The sequence below is a fragment of the Vicugna pacos genome, chromosome 16 (genome assembly GCF_048564905.1).
Source record: "Vicugna pacos chromosome 16, VicPac4, whole genome shotgun sequence".
Taxonomy (NCBI): domain Eukaryota; kingdom Metazoa; phylum Chordata; class Mammalia; order Artiodactyla; family Camelidae; genus Vicugna; species Vicugna pacos.
Genome location: NC_133002.1, coordinates 51,331,947 through 51,350,072, shown reverse-complemented (window position 1 = coordinate 51,350,072; position 18,126 = coordinate 51,331,947). Strand labels below are relative to the sequence as shown.

The window sequence follows — 18,126 nt, the reverse complement described above, 5'->3', positions numbered from 1 at the left end:
CAGGGGTTCTCAAAGTGTGGTACCCGGGCCGGCAGCATCAGGGTTGCCTGGGAACTTGTTGGAAATGCAAAGGATCAGGCTCCAGCCTGGAATCAGAAACTCTGGGGGTGGGTCCAGCGACCCGTACTTTAACAAGCCCTCCAGGTAATTCTGACGCTGGCTACCGTTTTAGAACCACTGCTCTACCTTGCTCAAAACTTGAAAATCTTAAAGCAGGACAGATTTGTAAACAGATAGTCCTGCATGGCTTCTATTCTGTGTTGAAATCTATGGAATCTGCCCCTTCCCCTCAACTGCTCAAACATAAAAAAAGAAAAAGAAAAAATATATTTCAAAAAAGTTAAAAGTAATATTGGTTTCCCCTCCTACACATAGTTCTAAGGCAGGCAGTCACGTGCTAGCAAAATGCAAACTAAAATACAGAAGAGACCTCATATGTGAGGCATAGAAAGAGCTGAAAAGACTCCCAAAGAACATAATGAAGATTTCATAATATTGTTTAATGAACTTATAGAATTATATAAAACTTACTATGCTTTATGCTTAATATTCATATCAAAATAAAATCTCTGTATTGAACAAATTGCAAATAAAGTCAGGTCTAATTCTCTGATGATAAACTATAGGTCCATGAATGCCTCTGGGTTTTCTTAACATGCCAGCTCTAGGAGCTCTAGACTACCACTGTATAACCACAGTTCATGTTACTAAGTCTAGATTCTTCTACTAGGTGCCTCCTTTCAAAAAAATTGAGGAACTCCCTGTGACTATTTCCTGAACATTTATTCCAAAGTAGATATTTTCAAACATTTTGAAATTTTTAAATGCTACATTAAAATTTTTCATTTTTAAACTGTTTGATAATCTAGTTTCAAGTAATAACAGCCATTTTCTGAATGTGTTTTGCAAGACTGTTAAATGTTAGGAGGATTCACTCCTTGTAACAATGGTTTTGAAATTGCTAATTAAACAGGTACGAAAGTAGTAAGTGTGAATTTAGCAGCTTTACAGTAAAATCGAGGCAAATAAATATCCAGCCTCAAGTAGATGGAGAATTCGAGACACCTAATGTAATGAGCACTTTGAAGACTAACATGCCACTTACTCTTTCATGAAATCATGGTATCATGAAGAAATCATAGAACATTATCCATTATTTCTAATTGCTGAATAGTTTGTGGATCAGATGGCAAAGAGCGGAGCAAAAAATCAGATCCATTAAAACACTTATTTCGAGATTTGGAAAAGCAAACAGGGTAGTGGTAGAAATTGATGGTTCCCACACGTTAAAGGGATGGTTAGCAAGAAATAATGCCTGGGAAATCATAAAAGACAAATTACTACCTTTGTGGATCTAAAAGAAAAGAAAAGAAAAAAGACCCAGGTAGCCTACGTGACATTTAAGGCAGCAATTTGCATCTTTCAATATATTTAAACTTTTAATCTTGTATTTTTATAGGCTTTTTCTGGGTTTCCTTTTTAAAAACAACTCCAGTATGAAACAGTGCTATCCAAGGATAACAGGTGTCTCTTCTTAAAACGATTTCAGTGAATCTAACTTTCTTCATAACAATAGTTGAAAGCTAAAATTTATCTTGAAACTGGTTTTCACATCCTGGCTCTTAGGCAGAGTGGCTCTCTCTAGTCAAGGTAGCTAGGGATATATTCGTATATGTTTATAGCTTTGCCTTTGAGATGTATATACATGGAAAATATTAAACATGTAAAATCAACTACACTAGAGTAAGGTAATACTATATATTAATTATCTCAAGTTAGGAAATTCAGTTAGCTTTCTCAGCAATTTCAGTGCCTCCATAAACAAGGAAACTGTTTTCACAAACAGTTCTTGGAGATTGCTGTGTTTAATTAGGCAACGCTTATTCAGTGGGAATTCTGCTTGTTTTACTTATTCTGCAATTCTTTGAACTGAAAAGACCAACTGATGTTTACACCAAACCTGAACTTATCCTAGAATCTCTGATGAACAGAAACCACACAAAGCAGTTTGTTATTTCACACATACAAAATGACCTGGATAGAAAGCAGATCTGTCTGAGGGAAGGAAACTTAAGGTCATGTTAGTTTAAATGGTCAATAATTAACTACTGATCAATCAAAAACAAAGCCCTGCTACAACAATTTGGCAAAGCATATGCCAAAATGGCAGCCAAAACCCCTTTTAAAAACACACCAGAAAATATCCATGTTACCCTGAATGAGGCTCTTCAAATCTTAACAGAAATTCATTTTTAGATCAGGAAAAAAAAATTTAGCATGAAAACTCTACAAATTCTATCGTCCACAATAATTCCTTTAAGATAAAAAAAGAAAATCTCAGTAGCACTGAAATTAAAAAGTAAAATGAATACAAAATAGTTCTGGCAAAAAAAAAGGGAACTTCAGAGTGATACAAAGAACAAAGAAGTAGAAAGACATCAGGTGAACAATTACCCACACTAAGAAGAGATCTGTTCTGGAAGAAAAGGAAGTTGGTAATACTCAGTATTATCCAAGAGCACTTTAAAAAAGAAAAAAAAATTCCATCTGAACTCTAGGGTTGAATCTAGTATGTGAAATTCAGTCGTCCCTCAGTATCTGCAGGGGATTGGTTTCAGAACCCCCAGGAACACCAAAATCCACGGATGCTCAAGTCCTTTACGTAAAATGACAGTATTTGCATGTAATTTTCACACATCCTCCCATATATTTTAATTCATCTCTGGATTACTTATAATACTTAATACAATAAAAATGCTATGTAAATAGCTGCCAGCACATGGCAAACTTAAGTTCTCCTTTTTGGAGCTTTCTGGAGTTTTAAAAAATGTCTTTGATCTGCGCTTGGTTGAATCCGTGGGCACGGAACCTGCAGATACAGAGGGCTGACCGCGAGTTGTTTTGTAAGTCTGATTTGTGGGCCCCTGCTAGTACTACCCAAGTCATGCCCAAACAGCATGAGCGGTACTCAGAAACCACGCCTCATTTCAATGGAAACTTGCAATGATTCTTTCAGTAAGACTTTCTCACAACCGTTATAAGACACTATGCATAAATAACATTTAAAGCATGGCAGGAAGGATGGTATTAAGTAATGCTGAGAAATAAGCTTGTTAGAGGCTGAAATACGCATTCGAAGCCAAATCTAGAAGAGTATTAGATGGAAACAACATTCGAATTCTTGATTGGCTGTATAAAACGATGAGAAATACTCACTCAAGAGCAAAGCAGTGGACTAAAAAATAGCTATTTTTTTTTGTTTTTTTTAAGAAGTAACTGCTTAGAACAGCGATGTCACAACAACAGCTTCCTTATGCAAAGCTTCCCTCAATATATTTATATGTGTACATGACCTCTTTAACTAAATATACATATAAATAATTTAAAAACTGGTATTTTGTTCAAGTATGGAGAACAGGAAATTCGACAATTACCTCATGACAAGGGGTTAACTGAAAGTCCTGACATGACAGTCCTGTCTTCGTAAGATCCGCCTGCTTTTGGACACTTATCTGGCTTGTGTTGTAGTCCTGCGTGTTTGTGAGGGGGGAGAATCATCGCTGACAAGAACATTATTTCTCATGGACCCCTCACGTCAGGGAGGCTGCATTTTCATTTAGGCTACATCTTGAGTTTTGTCATAGAGTTGGAAATACACAGCTGTATAACAATTATTTTTTTTCTTCTTTCCTTGTGACTAAAGAATGCTGAGGAAAATTTGACCTAGCTAAGCGTGGTGATCTGACATCATACAGAGAAAACGAGGGGCTGTGACTTGCTGGCTCGGTTTTCACCTGTGACTGACGCTAACCACGGACGCGCTGCTGTCTACAGGTCAACATCTGCCACCTTACAGAGAGCCGCAGCCTGCGGCGTGAAGCCGCGTACAAACGAACTGCGCTCTGAGCAGAAAGACACAACTGAATAAAAGAGGTACGCTTCGTTTGTCCTTCAACTCAAGGCACTCTCTTCTCCAAAACTGTCTGAGGATGACAGGGGGTTGTTGCTGGCCAACATCGACTCAGCTCCCGTGGTGGCAGTGTTTTCTTTACCCCTCCACTTTTCAAGTCTGTTTTAGAAATGGACTGCGAATACAGGATGGCCTATTCCAAAGGAGTCCTCCAATAAACTATTTTTGAATGGATCATTAGGATCCACTCAGGATTTGCAACGTTTCCCAACCTCATCTTATTTGAAAAAAAAAAAAAAAAGAGGTTATATTGTAGTCTCAAGATATCTCTGAAGTATAAAAGTAGTACTACTAGACCAGGAAAGCAATAGGACATGCATCGCTTTAAAAGTGTTACAAGACCACAAGTTTTAAGAGGGTAAACATTTTCCTTTGGATTTTTACCAAAGTTCATTCAAAACAATTTTTCAGACTGTAGAATATTTAAGATAGCTATTTAAATTTTATGTTTTTGTACAAGTTCAGTGGGGTTCTTTTAGAAGAATTGAAAGACATGAAAAACAAGGGTAGTTTTTTGTCCCAGATTTTGATGAATTTTGATACACCTTTGACAAACATTATATTTCTTTTTTAATGATGTTCCTCAAACAAAACAGTTAGCAAAATCTTTGAATTGCCATGGATAATGTCACATTTTAATGTAAACATCAAATAAGGTACCAAAATTTTTTACTGGAGGGAAAAGGAACCTTAAAGCGGCACAACTCTTTATCCCACTGGAGGGGGAAGGGGGAGCCAGATTACAAACATTTACACATGCATAGTGAGGAAAAAAAGATTTTACTAAATTCACGCATTTTTAAAATAGTTATCAAGTCTACTAAGCACCAACAATCCTAAAAATTTTTCAGCTTCATGATTTGTTTAAAAAAAAAAACACACTATCAAATTAACATTAAAAACAAGCTTGAAGTAGAGCTTGTCCAAAAAATAACTAAGTATGCCACTGTTTTTTTTCACGTTACAAAAAACAGTGGCATATGAAATACACCTGCAAAAAATGCCTTTAACTCTATCCTACAGTGGATGGAGAGTACAACAGCACATCATACATAGTCTAAAACTATAAAAGTTTTAGAATGCAGCATCTTGTCACCAAAAAAAAGCTGATAAAACTCAAAGTATTTAGAGGATGCTGCCCCTTTATTTTAAAAAATTTTAAATGAATTTAAGCAAAAATAACATACATTTGTACATCAACTGGCCATTTCTGGTACAGAAACCCAGCATATGGTAATATTATTGAATAAATGTAAATGCTACTTACAATTTTTTTTCTTTTTAAATACATTTTAGACAAACTTTTTTTTTCTCTTTTTTTATAGTTGCACAATTAACCTCTTAGCTGCTAGCTTGATGCAAACATATGTAACAATACACAAATTTAAAAATATTTTTTATTCTACATAAAAGCTGTCAAAATTCCGACTCACGTCAAAAATGCAAAATAATGGAATATACTTTTAAAAAATTAGTTGCAAGTCTAGCAGCAAAGCAATTAAGTAAGAACATATTTAATATTAAAACAAAGGGAACTGTGCAGCTATAGGTGAAGTCCAGCTATCTTAATCCTATTGATACAAACAGAAATGAAAACATTCTCCCTTGAGGAAAAAAAAGGTGATTATTTAAAATAGGAGTAAAAGCCATTGCTGCCCGATGAGCTCCCCAGGCTGAGTTCCTGGAACAGAGACAGAGGGTCGCTGCTCTTCTTGGCCTGCTCCGGCGGGGGCCTGGGCTTGGGAGGGGCGCGCAGAGCGCTGGCGTAGGACATGGCCGGCTTGCTGCCTCCAGAGCTCTGCTGGCTGCTGCTGCTGGCCGACTCCGCGATCTGCTTGTTGGGCATGAGTGGGGGGAACTGGCCGAGATGCTGCAGCACATTATAATTGAAGGAACTGGACACCTCGAGGTTTTCAGACTTCAGATGATCCTCAGAGGGTTTGACCGTCTTGGGTGGAGCTAGAAGCAGAGAACAGTGACACTGACTGAAGGGCAAGCCCAGTGATACTAGAGCGTCTCATTAACTGGTTCTCATCTCCGGGAACTCAGTGACTGCAGAGCCACAAGGACAGACAACTTCTGCCACAGAAGGCTGAAATCACAACACATCCAACCAAACTTCTCTGTCTTATAAACACTTGAAAAAGAATTAACTCTGTGAAGTAGAATAACTAAATGTGTAAAAACTAAAGGTCAAGTATGATTTTGACCAAAAGCTATCGTAAAAGTTAGATGGAAAAAAAGAAGTGATGTTGCTGCTTCAAAAAACTAATCTGCACAATTGTACACTTTGATATTTATTATATTAACTGCTCATAGTTTGCAAATGGGAAGAAAATGTGTTCTTTCTTACATAAAAAGAAGCTGTACATGCAGCCAGCCTCCTGGTCAAAACAGCTTTCATTATTAACCTAAGAAATGGTAGCATCAGATTTTAATTCTTAAAAATGCCATCTTTTCTTGTAATACATAAATAAACATGGAATAAGGTGGGGAAAAACAGCTATAAACTTTACTTCCCATTTCCTATAATCTGTCTGACTCGCAAGGTCCTTTAAAATTTGACTCCCCTCTTCCTAATTTGGTGGCCCACCAAATCAGAACTTGTTTTATACATTGCTTTTCTTTTCTAGCTTTCGAAAGTTTAACCAACATTATATTGGATTACAATCATAATATTCATTGAGGATAATTTGGAAATTACACAAAAGACCAAAGAAGGAAGTAAGTTGTTCATTTTCCCAAATACCAGAGAAAAGCCTTAACTTGTTGGTGCATTTTTTCCTATGTCATATAACGCAGATATTTCATAACTTTTTAAAGTAACCTCTCTTTTTACAAATTTGGATAATAGTCAATTTTTCACTTTTCTACACTGTGATAAATGTTATTATAGATAAATATTCCTAAACATTCATGACTGTTTCCTTAGGATAAATCCCTCAAAGTACAATGGTTGGGTCATACGGTGCATACAAAATGAAGGCTTTTGATAACTGTGGCCAAACTCCCCTGCAGGAAGATACCGTAATTCACATCCAATCAACAATGTTGGCTCATTTTCCTACTCCATCACGACATTAATGTTATTATTATTATTTTTCACTTTAGCCTATTTTATAAATAAATAATTATCTTGTAGTTCTAATTTGCATGTCTTTGATTACTAGTATTTATGGACATTTTTTCCTATGTTTATTACCTATTTGTGGATTGGAAAGCTGAGGTGAACATATTTCACTTTTTAGTCTAAGTATTTCATTGATTCAATATGCTAATTTCATAGAACTATTTAAAAACTTAAACAATTCATAAAATTGTTCAACATTATTTTAAGCCACTTAACATCCTTCTAGAACATTTATTATCTTTTCCGTCTAAATGCCACTGCTTTTGTGAATGAATAACTGCTTTTAAGAGCATTAGTTTAACAAATATTTCAAGATAAAAGTGGCCTTACTACCTAACATAATGCATAAAATAAACATTTTATTGGCCATTCAAGAACCTACTATTTTTATTTATTTTACTAAGATTTCATATTTAACCATATTCTCATTTTCATGACAATATAGAATTTAGAATGTTTTCAATTAAATAATACTTCCAAAATAATATTTTAGAGGCAGTTAACCTAATGCCTACACTCTTATCTAACCATGAGTCTAAGATCTCTATCGGTTTCACTTACTGTATATCCTCCAGATAAGACAAACTATTCTTATTCATATTTAAAACTATGAATTTTACTAATCTGGCAACCAATGATTTTTTTTTCGAAATACACATCTCTATCTAATCTTTAAATATTCCTCTGTGCATGAAAAGAAAATGCCTGATGAATTTATGCCTTGTCACCAAGATAAGTGACTAGCACCGAACACATGCATGTTGGAGAGACGAGCCCACCAGGCACAAAGGCCCCGCAGGAGGACTGGATCACCCTCTTGATTGCACAGGATCTGTTTTCAGGATCTCCTTACTCAGGAGGCATTTACCAAGAGCCTGAAGTGTGATCAGTGCCAAAAGGGGAGACCAAAGTTCAGAAAGGTCAAAGACATGGTCTCTGTTCTCAGGCTTGCAACTGCGGAGAAGACAGGGCCATCTCTAGCCACCATGACCTCTTTCAAATTCCAAACCAATATAATATGAATAGTTTCCTTCAACTCAAGAAGTAAGTCTCAAACTTCAGAAAGAAGTTTCCCAACTGGTGATTATATTCCTCTGACTCACCACTTGTAATTGCTACATTCCTCTAAAAAAAATAAAGTAAAATGATAAATACACACATACATACATACATACATATGTACGTACTGTTAGACAAGAAGTGGTGCTTCATCAGGATATTAGTGATTTTGAATTAATTCTTAAACACTAAGTGTTACTTTCAACTAAAGAATACTACTATTTGTCTCCTAGCAATAAAGAAAATAATAATTTTATATTTGTGGAAAAGATGGCATAAATGACATGTGCTTTGGGCATTTGTTCAGGAAATTTCTACCTTATCAGATTTTTATTGATTTTGACCCAAACCTATCCTAAAATTTAGATGGAAAAAAAGGAGAAATCATGCTGTCTTTAAAATAAATTATCATAAAAACTAAAAAGTAATAAATTTTCATCACTGATTTGTAATTTAGATGTTTCTCAGGAAATTCAGCTATGATAAATGTATTTTTGTTAGACCTTTAAAATGACAATGCAACCCCAAGCAGCTTCTACAGAGTTAGTGCTAATGAATGACAATGTCTCTTGCTAGGAACGAAACCAGTACCTTTTTACTGCTTTCTGCCCTGTTATACCTATTGTTCTAAAAATAACGCTTGTATGGCACATACTCCAAATGGGTCAGTTACAGAAACAATGGATTCACATTCTACAGATGAACAAAATTAATCTCAAACACAGAGGTTAATGCTACCAGGGCGGAAATTCAGCAAAGATTACAGACTTGTTCACAAAGATCAATGTCTACAGTCCACAAAGAGAGTCTCTAGATTAGAGAAGTCAAACAGTATCATTCTTAACATCTAATATTTCTTTACATTTAACACACACACACACAAAGAGGGAACCAAAGGAAAGATAAAAGTGCATTTGTGTTCAAGGCTAAAGAGGAAAGTCTTTTAGACTTCCCACCACCCAAGGTAGAGCCATGTCCATTCCAATGCTTTCCTATCTATGCCTTCTTTTTTCCCTCTTTGGCCTTTGGATCTCTCATTCACTAAAATATAAGGAATAAACATCAGATTTCTAAATCTCAAAATGTTAAGACTTTACTGGTTTCTCTTGTGGCCAAACTCAATTGTGAAGCAAACTGTCAACAACTTTATTGACAATAAATCCTTGAAATTTAGTGGTACTGACCTAACCCCACCCCAACCCTGAAGCAAAAACAAAAATCCAGACAAAGGTGAGTCTATTTAGAGATACATTTTCCCATTACTTCCCATTCATTCACAGATGAAAGTGATCAAAATGATCAGTTCCCAAATACGGGCAGACCTACTTACCTTCCAGACCGTAAGTAAGGAACCAACATAGTCCTAAATTAGCGCCTGAGGCACACCTGTGAGCTGTGAGCATTAAATGCTGTTCAAAGATCATAATGCAAATGGAGGGGACGGGAGAAGAAAAACCCCACAAATACCCAGCAGCTGAGCGGTTAAAACTACAACTGTGGCAACGCACCAAGCCCGCCTTACCGATCAGCTCTCTGGGCTGCGCTGTCCTGCTGGATCCATTGCACGGAATGTTCTGATAGGGGGTAGATGAGGTGGTGTTTACCCAGGACTCCGGGGAGGAAAAGTTGAAAGAAGATTGGTTATTATGGTCCTGAAGCTCTTTACACTGAGCAAGACTGTCTTGAGGAGTGCTTACTTCTTCAGAACAAGGCTGGACTGAGCTAGATGAGATTCTTCTTTGGTACAAGGGCCGGCCAGGTCCTCGGGGTTCATACTACACAAAGAAAAAGGGCATTTCATAAATCAGTGAAACTTACACCCCACTCCCTTAGGTACACAGCAATCTCACTGTATTAAGTGGAAATTCTCAAAAACATTCTTTTCCGTGACTGTGAAAACTGCCCAAGAAACAGCCTGAGCTCTGGACACAGCGTCAGGAGACCTGGGTTCAAAACCCAAGTTCTGGCCCTTAGCAGGTAGTCCTATGACAACACACACCTAATTTCAGACTCTGTTTTCTTGTCTGCAAAATATGGAGCTGAACTACCTGTCTTCAGTTCCAAAATTCTATCGACATTCTAGGTAAACATTAGATTAAGAATAAGAATGAAGAAACGTATCTTCTCAAAATTAGTGGGGAAATTACAGTCAGAATCTACTGAATCACAACCATCTTGAACACACTCATCCATTCTAGACGCATCTCGTGGGCCCTTCACAAACTTCCTTAGTTTATTATTCCTTAGACCAGATGGCAAGACAGGATTCCTCCTAGCCAACATGAGTGCCCCTGATTGGATTCCCTGCACGTCTCCTTTTAGACAGTCTCCAAATGAAACAGAACATTCATTAGTCTTGATATGTCTGAAACCTGATTAACGTTTTTCTCCTCCCTACACTGCACAACCCAAATTTCTTTAACCCTCTCAACAAGACGTATTTGCCAGACATCTCCAGATATTTTATTGCTACCTAAGCACCCTCCAAGTTTTTCTGGCCTGACTGCTGTGACCAATATTCAGTCTCAGTTCTAACAGCAAGGCAGTATGGAGCAGTAGTTAGGGGTGCAGCCTCAGTCTGGAGTCAGAATCTCTGGTTAGACTTCAGGCTGCTTTTTACCAGCAGTGTGACCCTGGGCAATTGACTTAATCTTTCAGGAACTTCGGCTGTGAATATGGCTTCATTATTCACAGCACCTACCTCTTAGGATTGTTGTGAGAATTGAGTTCAGCATGCATAGCATTTAGAATAGTTCCTGGCATACAGGAAGGGTTTGTTATTAGTGTAACATATAAAGATAAGATTCCATGTTAGATCTTACATGACAGGACGGAACTGGCTTTTTTAACTGCCCCCTCTTTCTCCCCCAACATAATGATTTGCTATACAGTTTGTGGTCATTATGATTCGGAAGAATCTTTCTTTTACCATGGTTGTTAGCAATAATTGGAAATCAGGAACTGGAGGTTAGATTACAAAGAAGAGAGAGAGAGAGAAATCGGCACAGAAACAGCAGGATTTGGAGGGTGGGGATGCTAATATAAGACAGAACAAGCAGATATTGTCAAGCCAACTAAATGGGGGAACTTGTGGGTGTCAAGCACGTGAGGTCAACTCATCACAGATGGAACCACAAGGATATAAACCAGGCTAAGGAATGGGTCTGGACTGGCTGCTTTGAGCACAAAGGAAGGAAGGAGAGGAGGGAGAGAAAGTCTTTCCCTATTAAATGATGAGTGCTCAGGTCATTTCTGTATTTCCAAAGTTTTAGCCACTGGATGAGGAAGGAGAGAGATAATACTTCCATCTAGTTAATTCCTTTTCTCATATATTTTTATTCTTCTGTCTCTAAGTATAGAATGTAAAGTCATCCTTAATTTTATTCTGCTTTAAGGGCAATTTTTTTTCAATCGTCAAGATCATTTTGAATTTGAATCTTATTTTCTAGAATATTAACCATTCCAACTAGGGTCAACTGTGAATTTAATCAGCACATATGAAATTTCTTTGTCCAGGTCATTAACTCATGGTATTAAAGAACCAACCTTCCTAACCTGCTTCATGTTTGCTATTACTAGGCAATGCCTGAATGATTGCTTTCAACAGCTTGTGTCCTGTGCCTTTTTTATCAACGTTGGTTAACTCCTAGAATCAAAATAAAGTATTTCTTTTATTACCATGCCCCGAGTGTTTAGCCCAGTCACAAACTGTAGGGGATCACATTCTAAAGTCTTTATGTGTGAATACTACAGTACAAAACTAATGTCTGTTAATGGCCTTAGAAAATAATCAAATCCCCTGGCAATACAGAACATACTCATATGAATTTCAGGCATTAGCTCTATAACCCCGTTTCACTAAATACTGAACATATATACACTGGTAATATAAACAAACACCTTTTTGCAATGAATAGATACATGAACCACAGAGCTTAAATGAGGAAAACTAAAAACCAGAAAGCAACGGAAAGCTGATATGAAAGGGGAAAATATTCAATTAAACTTTTTAGAAAATGTGTATCCTTTGTATCTTCCAAACTGAAATCCCCCCAAATCACACAACTGACATGCACAGTGGGACTTGTGGAAGTACTGTCTAACATACTTATAGTAGCTCCTAAGTAGCTGCCGACAAAGATGAATGTGTAGACAAGACATGAAATTAAACCTCAGACAACATGAATGCGAGTGATCCTTTATGTTACAAAAAGAACCAAAACTTGAAATTGTTTGAATGTTCTTAAAATTAGATAAATATGTTAAAGATATGTGTGTGTGTGTGTGTGTGTGTGTGCGTGTATACACATCTGGTACATCTATTTCCTACACCACAAATGAAGGTAAATGCATGAAAATAATGATTTGCCACTTTGGAATCTGTCCTCAAAGGTAATTTGAGTATCGGCAGATAAATCTTAATGGCAACTGAATAAAATGGTTTATACACAAAATAAATGACCTTCGAGCAGTTTTGCAGTTTTTAGCATACAGATCCTATACACGTTTTATTGGATTTACACCTAGTATTTGATTTTTCTTTGAGCTGTTGCAATGCTTTTTGCTTTTACATTTTGGTTTCCAATTGAACACTGCTAGTATATAGAAATGAGATTGATTTGTGCCGCCCTTATATCCTGAAACCTTGCTAAACTCACATTACTCATAGGATTTTTGTTGACTTATTTCCTGGGTAGATTCCCTGGGTGTTTCTACATTGACAATCATGTCATCTATGAGCAGAGACAGTTTTATTTCCTCCTTTCCGATCTCTATGTCTTTTCTATTTCTTGCTGTACCTCACTGGCTACGACTTCTAGTACAATCCTGAATAGGAATGTTGAGAGTGGACGTCTTACCTTGTTCCTAATCTGAGAGAGAGAGCACTCAGCATTCAGTCTCTACGATTAATCATGACAGTAACTGTAGGATTTGTATAGATGCCCTTTAACAGGTTGAGGGATTTTCCTTCTATTTCTAGTTTGCCAAAAGTTTTTATATGTGGATGTTGTATTCTGTCAAATGTATGTGGGTTTTTTTTTTTCAGGGGAGGGAGGGTCTATTGACATAATTGTGATTTTTCTCTTTAGACTGTTAACATAGTAGATTATATTGATTTATTTTCAAATACTGGACCAGCTTTGCATTCTGGGAATAAGACCAAACATGGTCATAGTGTATTATTCTGTTTTAGATGTTGCTGAATTCAATTTGCTAATGTTGTGCTGAGGATGCCTGCACCGATATTCACAGGTATCTGTAGTTTTCTCTTTTTTGTACTGTCTTTGTGAATATTGCTTATTTTTATAATCTGGAATTTGGCACCATGTGCTAATAAATGCTTCTTAAAATCAAAATTAGATTTAAAAACTAAAACTAATAGAAATAAACTCAGATTTTATCAAATGAGCACTATAACCACACATAGAAGAATTATTTCAGATGCCTTTAAAATCCAGCATTTTAACTAATATATTACATATATCTATGGGATATAGCCTTAGGACAAAATGAACCACAATGATATCTTCAACTGCATTTACTGGTAACTCAACATCAGTATTGTTACTATAAAACCACCATACACACACACCCCATCTCTATCTTACCTATCTATGTGTATGTATACACATATAAAGCAAGTAAGTAGTTCTGTTAGTCACTTACTAGAAACCATGATCTTTAGTGTAAAAGAAAGTAAACAAATATTAAAAACCCTTCTTCATTTGACTTGGAAATACCAGTACGGATGCGTGACCTATTTTTCCCTTTCAAAAAATAGAGCACTTTCTAGCTCTGCCCAGGGCAAATGTAAGGACAACCAGTAGCAATGAACATCTTCAGCACCAGAATACAGTCTCCATCAGGGCTCCCTGAGCAATAACTGACTCCTGGTTAGGAGCAGAAAAGGTACAAGATGAGCCAGAGACATCCTGTGATGCCTGAAAGCACGGAAGCTACCGAAGATCACTGTCAACATGTCAAAAGAACACAGGCATCAATACGAAGGGAATCCCACTGGCCAAAGACAGAACAATGTGTCAAAAAGTAGAATGACACTCAAACGTATAAGGGTGAGAGGAGCCTCAGTGCTCATGTTTGGGGCCTTCATTACTCTGAAAATTGCCTAATAAAAGGCAAGAATCAATCAGTTAGGCTGTCTTTTCTACATAGACTGGATTTTAGGTGATCAGATATTCGATGAGGAGAAGTTTCTCTTTTACAGAAGAAAAATAAATGCAGAAGAAATTAAACGAATTTGAAAACCACCATTTTGCTATCTCTAATGAAACAATGGTTCTAAGCAACAATCATCAATAGCTGCTAAATGTGAAAGGTTGTTGGGAACTTTTAATGTTGATGGGTCAGAATAATATGTTCTGATCACTGATATCCGGTGATCAACTTAACATTACTTAAAGAAAAACCCAATGTTACGTGCATCTTTCCCCATATGCAGATAAACACACACTCATTTAAACATGAGATACTATATACAACACGCTAGTTTCTCACTAAAATAACACAGATATCAGAATTTCTATATAATGAAAACTCTTTTATAACATCATATTTAATGAATGCACTTTATTTCTTCACTTATTTAACCTTGGAGTAACAAATTCTAACGTCCACGGGGCCAGGTCTGTAACCTAAATGTGTAAAGCAGTCCAGGTGTTGGACGATGTGAAGTTAAGCTGTCATAAACCAGAGAAAATATGCCTGGCAATCAAACTGGTCAAATTTAATTTTCTAAAAAAACCTCTAAACAAGTAAATGAAACAAATATGGACTATGAGTATTAGTCTGTACTCCCTGAGTTAAGCCACATCCTCATTTCTGGGGCGTTTAATAATTTTTCAGTTTCTCAAATTTATTGGTCCAAAATATCACTGAATTCCATTGCTTTGCATCTTGTTCAACTACAAATTCTCATACAAGATGAAGGTTATTGGTTCATTAACCAAATTGATTTTTTGGAGATGCTTGTGTTTTCTTTTAATTTAAAAATATGTTTTTGGCCTGAATTCATGTGATCCAAGAAGAGACAATATAACCTCGACCTATATTGAAATTTCAAGGACATGGCAAGATTCTGGGGCAGAAACCAGATCTTACTCACTTTTGTGTTCCCAGCACCTAATACCATGCCTAGAACATAGAAGTCCTCAATAAACATTTGACAAAAGCATTTAGATGTTGAATGTTGAATACTTGCTATATCTTCCTTTTAATTTCCCCAAGCTTTGAAGAAGAAATTCTTGACTGTAGAACACTCTTGGGCTCTACTAACTTACTTCAATTTAGCTCCCCACAAGGTTATCATCTTACGTCTAAAGCAAGGTGCTACAATTTCGTTGAGTTACCTAGAAAGAAAGAAACTAGAAAGGAGGGAGGGGAAGAATATCACTGTAAGATTAAAAACAATCAATATCAGCAAGCCAGGCAATGTATCCTGGATAAACTGTAACTTGTAACAGTAATGTTTATGGGTACATGTGATGTATTCCACTGAAAAGGACCTATAAATTAGAAAACAGTATTTGTTTTTCAAAGGCATGATTCCCCAATTAATGGTGGAGACTGGTCCAAGACTCCACTAAAATAATAATAAATGAAAATAAAAGATCTATATTAACAGTAAAGACTGGATGACTAGCCATCAACAAAGGACACATTTCTGCAATACATGGAGGACTGTGTAGGAGAAGGATGGAGTTACAGCTACAGAAACACCAGCTACCATGGAAAGTGAAGAAAGGATGAAGGGATAAAATTGGGGGGATTAACTGAAAGTTTGTACAGGGAACACGTGGTCTCACTCTGCACTCCTCTGCAACAACCAGAGGGATTCAAGCGTTAAAAAGTCCCCAGGGAAAGGCCAACCAGGCAGTAAGTCCTCTGATAAACACAAAACTCCCAAGTTGCTTTTTTGTGACACAGATAATCAAGGGTTATCAGACATTTCAAGGGAGCCTCCAACAAAAAAGACGGTTACAAACAAACAAATAGGAAAAAAGGTTGGCCCAGAAAAAAGTAACAATGATGTTTTCAAAACATTTTTAAAATACTGTTTTAGTTCTTACTAAAAATCTAAGACAAAATAACAACAAACTCTCAATTGGTTTCCTCAGAAAAGGCAATGCATTTGTAAAACAAAAATAAGATGTTATGAAAAAGGAAAAATCCGAGAATGAATCTCGGACATTAAACAAACTGAGGGCTCAAATATGGAATGTGAGAGAAGGGTTTGTAGATAAAATCAAGGAAATCTCTCAGAAAGCAGGAAAAAATACAAACATCAAAATATAAGAGGGAAAAAAGAATTTGAAGAATCCAGGAGGTCTAACATTTCATCAACGTAAGTTTCAGAAAGTGAGAAACAGATTAAAGAGATGGTAGGCAATTATCAAAGAAATAATGTAAGACAGTTTCAAAGAGCTGAAGGGTATGAGTCTCTCTCTTGAGCAGTGCTGTCCAAAAGACCTTTCTGTGATGACAGAGACGCTCTGCATCTGCACTGTTCAGTAAGGTGGACCCTAGTCACATGTGGCTATTGAGCAACTGAAATGTAGCTAGTGGAAATGAGAAACAGATAATTTATTTCACTTCATTTCAAATCACATCTACTCCATCAGAAGTTCCTGTAGGTGTTACCTACAAACAGATCTTGAATTTATTTCTCACCATTTCTTCTGTTTCATCATAGCCCAAGCCTCCATCATCTCTTGCCTAAATAACCGTGTCACTCTCCACCATTTAAAATATGATTTTAAAATAATTATTTTTAAAATAAAGTGCATTATTTTAACAGAAGTTTAAAAACAACTTCAATGTCACATCACGTTCATAAGATTCAATTACACTGATAAAAGCAAAAATGTATCTTAATTTCCAAAACCACACTACATTTATTTCTGGGTTTTGTTATTGTTTTTCTTGAAAGAAAGGTATACTGAAATAAATACGACTTTGTAGTAAAGTGCATTAAAAATCAATTTAGGTCTAAATAAAGAAAAATACCATTTGAAAGCATCTCACAGGCAAGGGGACTTACAATCTGCAAACAGTATTTTCCCACCAACCAGTATTCTTTTCCTATATCCAAACACAAAGTAACAGAGGAGATACTAGAAAGAATGCAATATTACATCTAAGAAAGAAATGTCAAATTCACTGCTGTGACATTTTGAGCTACCTTGACTATCTGGCTCTTCTTAACGCTTCTGGAATATGAAACAGTCAAGTTATCAATTATAGACCACACTACCACTTACAATGGAAAAATGTCAGCTTAGATAGGAAATAAAATAGTACACAGAAGTTTACCTTCAACTCATAGCTATCTGCATTTCCTCTGAAGAATCATAATTATCATAATTAACTTGAAACACAAGATAATGCCAGAGAATTTTTGTTTCAATTTTTAAAGAACACTGAGAAATGAAGTACATCCCTTATAGTTAATTTTCTAGTATTTCAGATCTCCAAATAGATCATTTGAGCAGTCAAACATTTAGTAGCCAGAGCTGGACAGCTATTAAGAATCAAGAATTCCATCTTCCTCTCTCTCTACCACCATCCCTCCTCCTCCCGAAAAAGGAAAACTTTATGTAACTGAAGATTTAATTCTTTGGTCCCAAGAACATAATTTGTGTCCCCCCACCACCGCCATCTACTTCATGTAATTGCAATCATTTCTCGTTTTCCAGGAATAAACTTTATTCGTGGCATAAAGATGTGAAGAACAGTTAAAGATGCTCCAGAAACAGCACAAGATTGGAAGTCAGGAGTCTCAGCTCCGCTGTAATTAGTAACTGCTCAAGTTCTAAGTTCTTTAATGTCTTAGTATCTCAGTTTCCTTTAAAAAGGAGTTAGAATAAATGATCTTCAAGGCCTCAACTAATTCCAAAGTTCTAAGTTTTATTTTAAAGACTTCAATAAATCTGTTTTTGTCAATAAGAAT

The 18,126-nt window shown here is 36.3% G+C and overlaps 1 protein-coding gene across 7 annotated transcripts in view; it reads right to left on the bottom strand.

The window, feature by feature from the left end:
- Positions 1 to 481: 481 nt before the first annotated feature.
- HELZ (helicase with zinc finger) overlaps positions 482 to 18,126 on the bottom strand; it is a 137,845-nt gene continuing 120,200 nt past the window's right edge. For 6 of the 7 annotated variants that reach the window (XM_031685626.2, XM_031685622.2, XM_031685627.2 and 3 more), the window contains 2 exons: positions 9,682 to 9,934; positions 482 to 5,929 (listed from right to left, as the gene is read on the bottom strand). In XM_031685626.2, coding sequence (XP_031541486.1) covers positions 5,595 to 5,929; positions 9,682 to 9,934 — 588 coding nt within the window. In that variant the 3' untranslated portion in view covers positions 482 to 5,594. The remainder of the gene's footprint in view (positions 5,930 to 9,681; positions 9,935 to 18,126) is intronic. The other variant, XM_072939441.1, reaches the window with a different exon arrangement.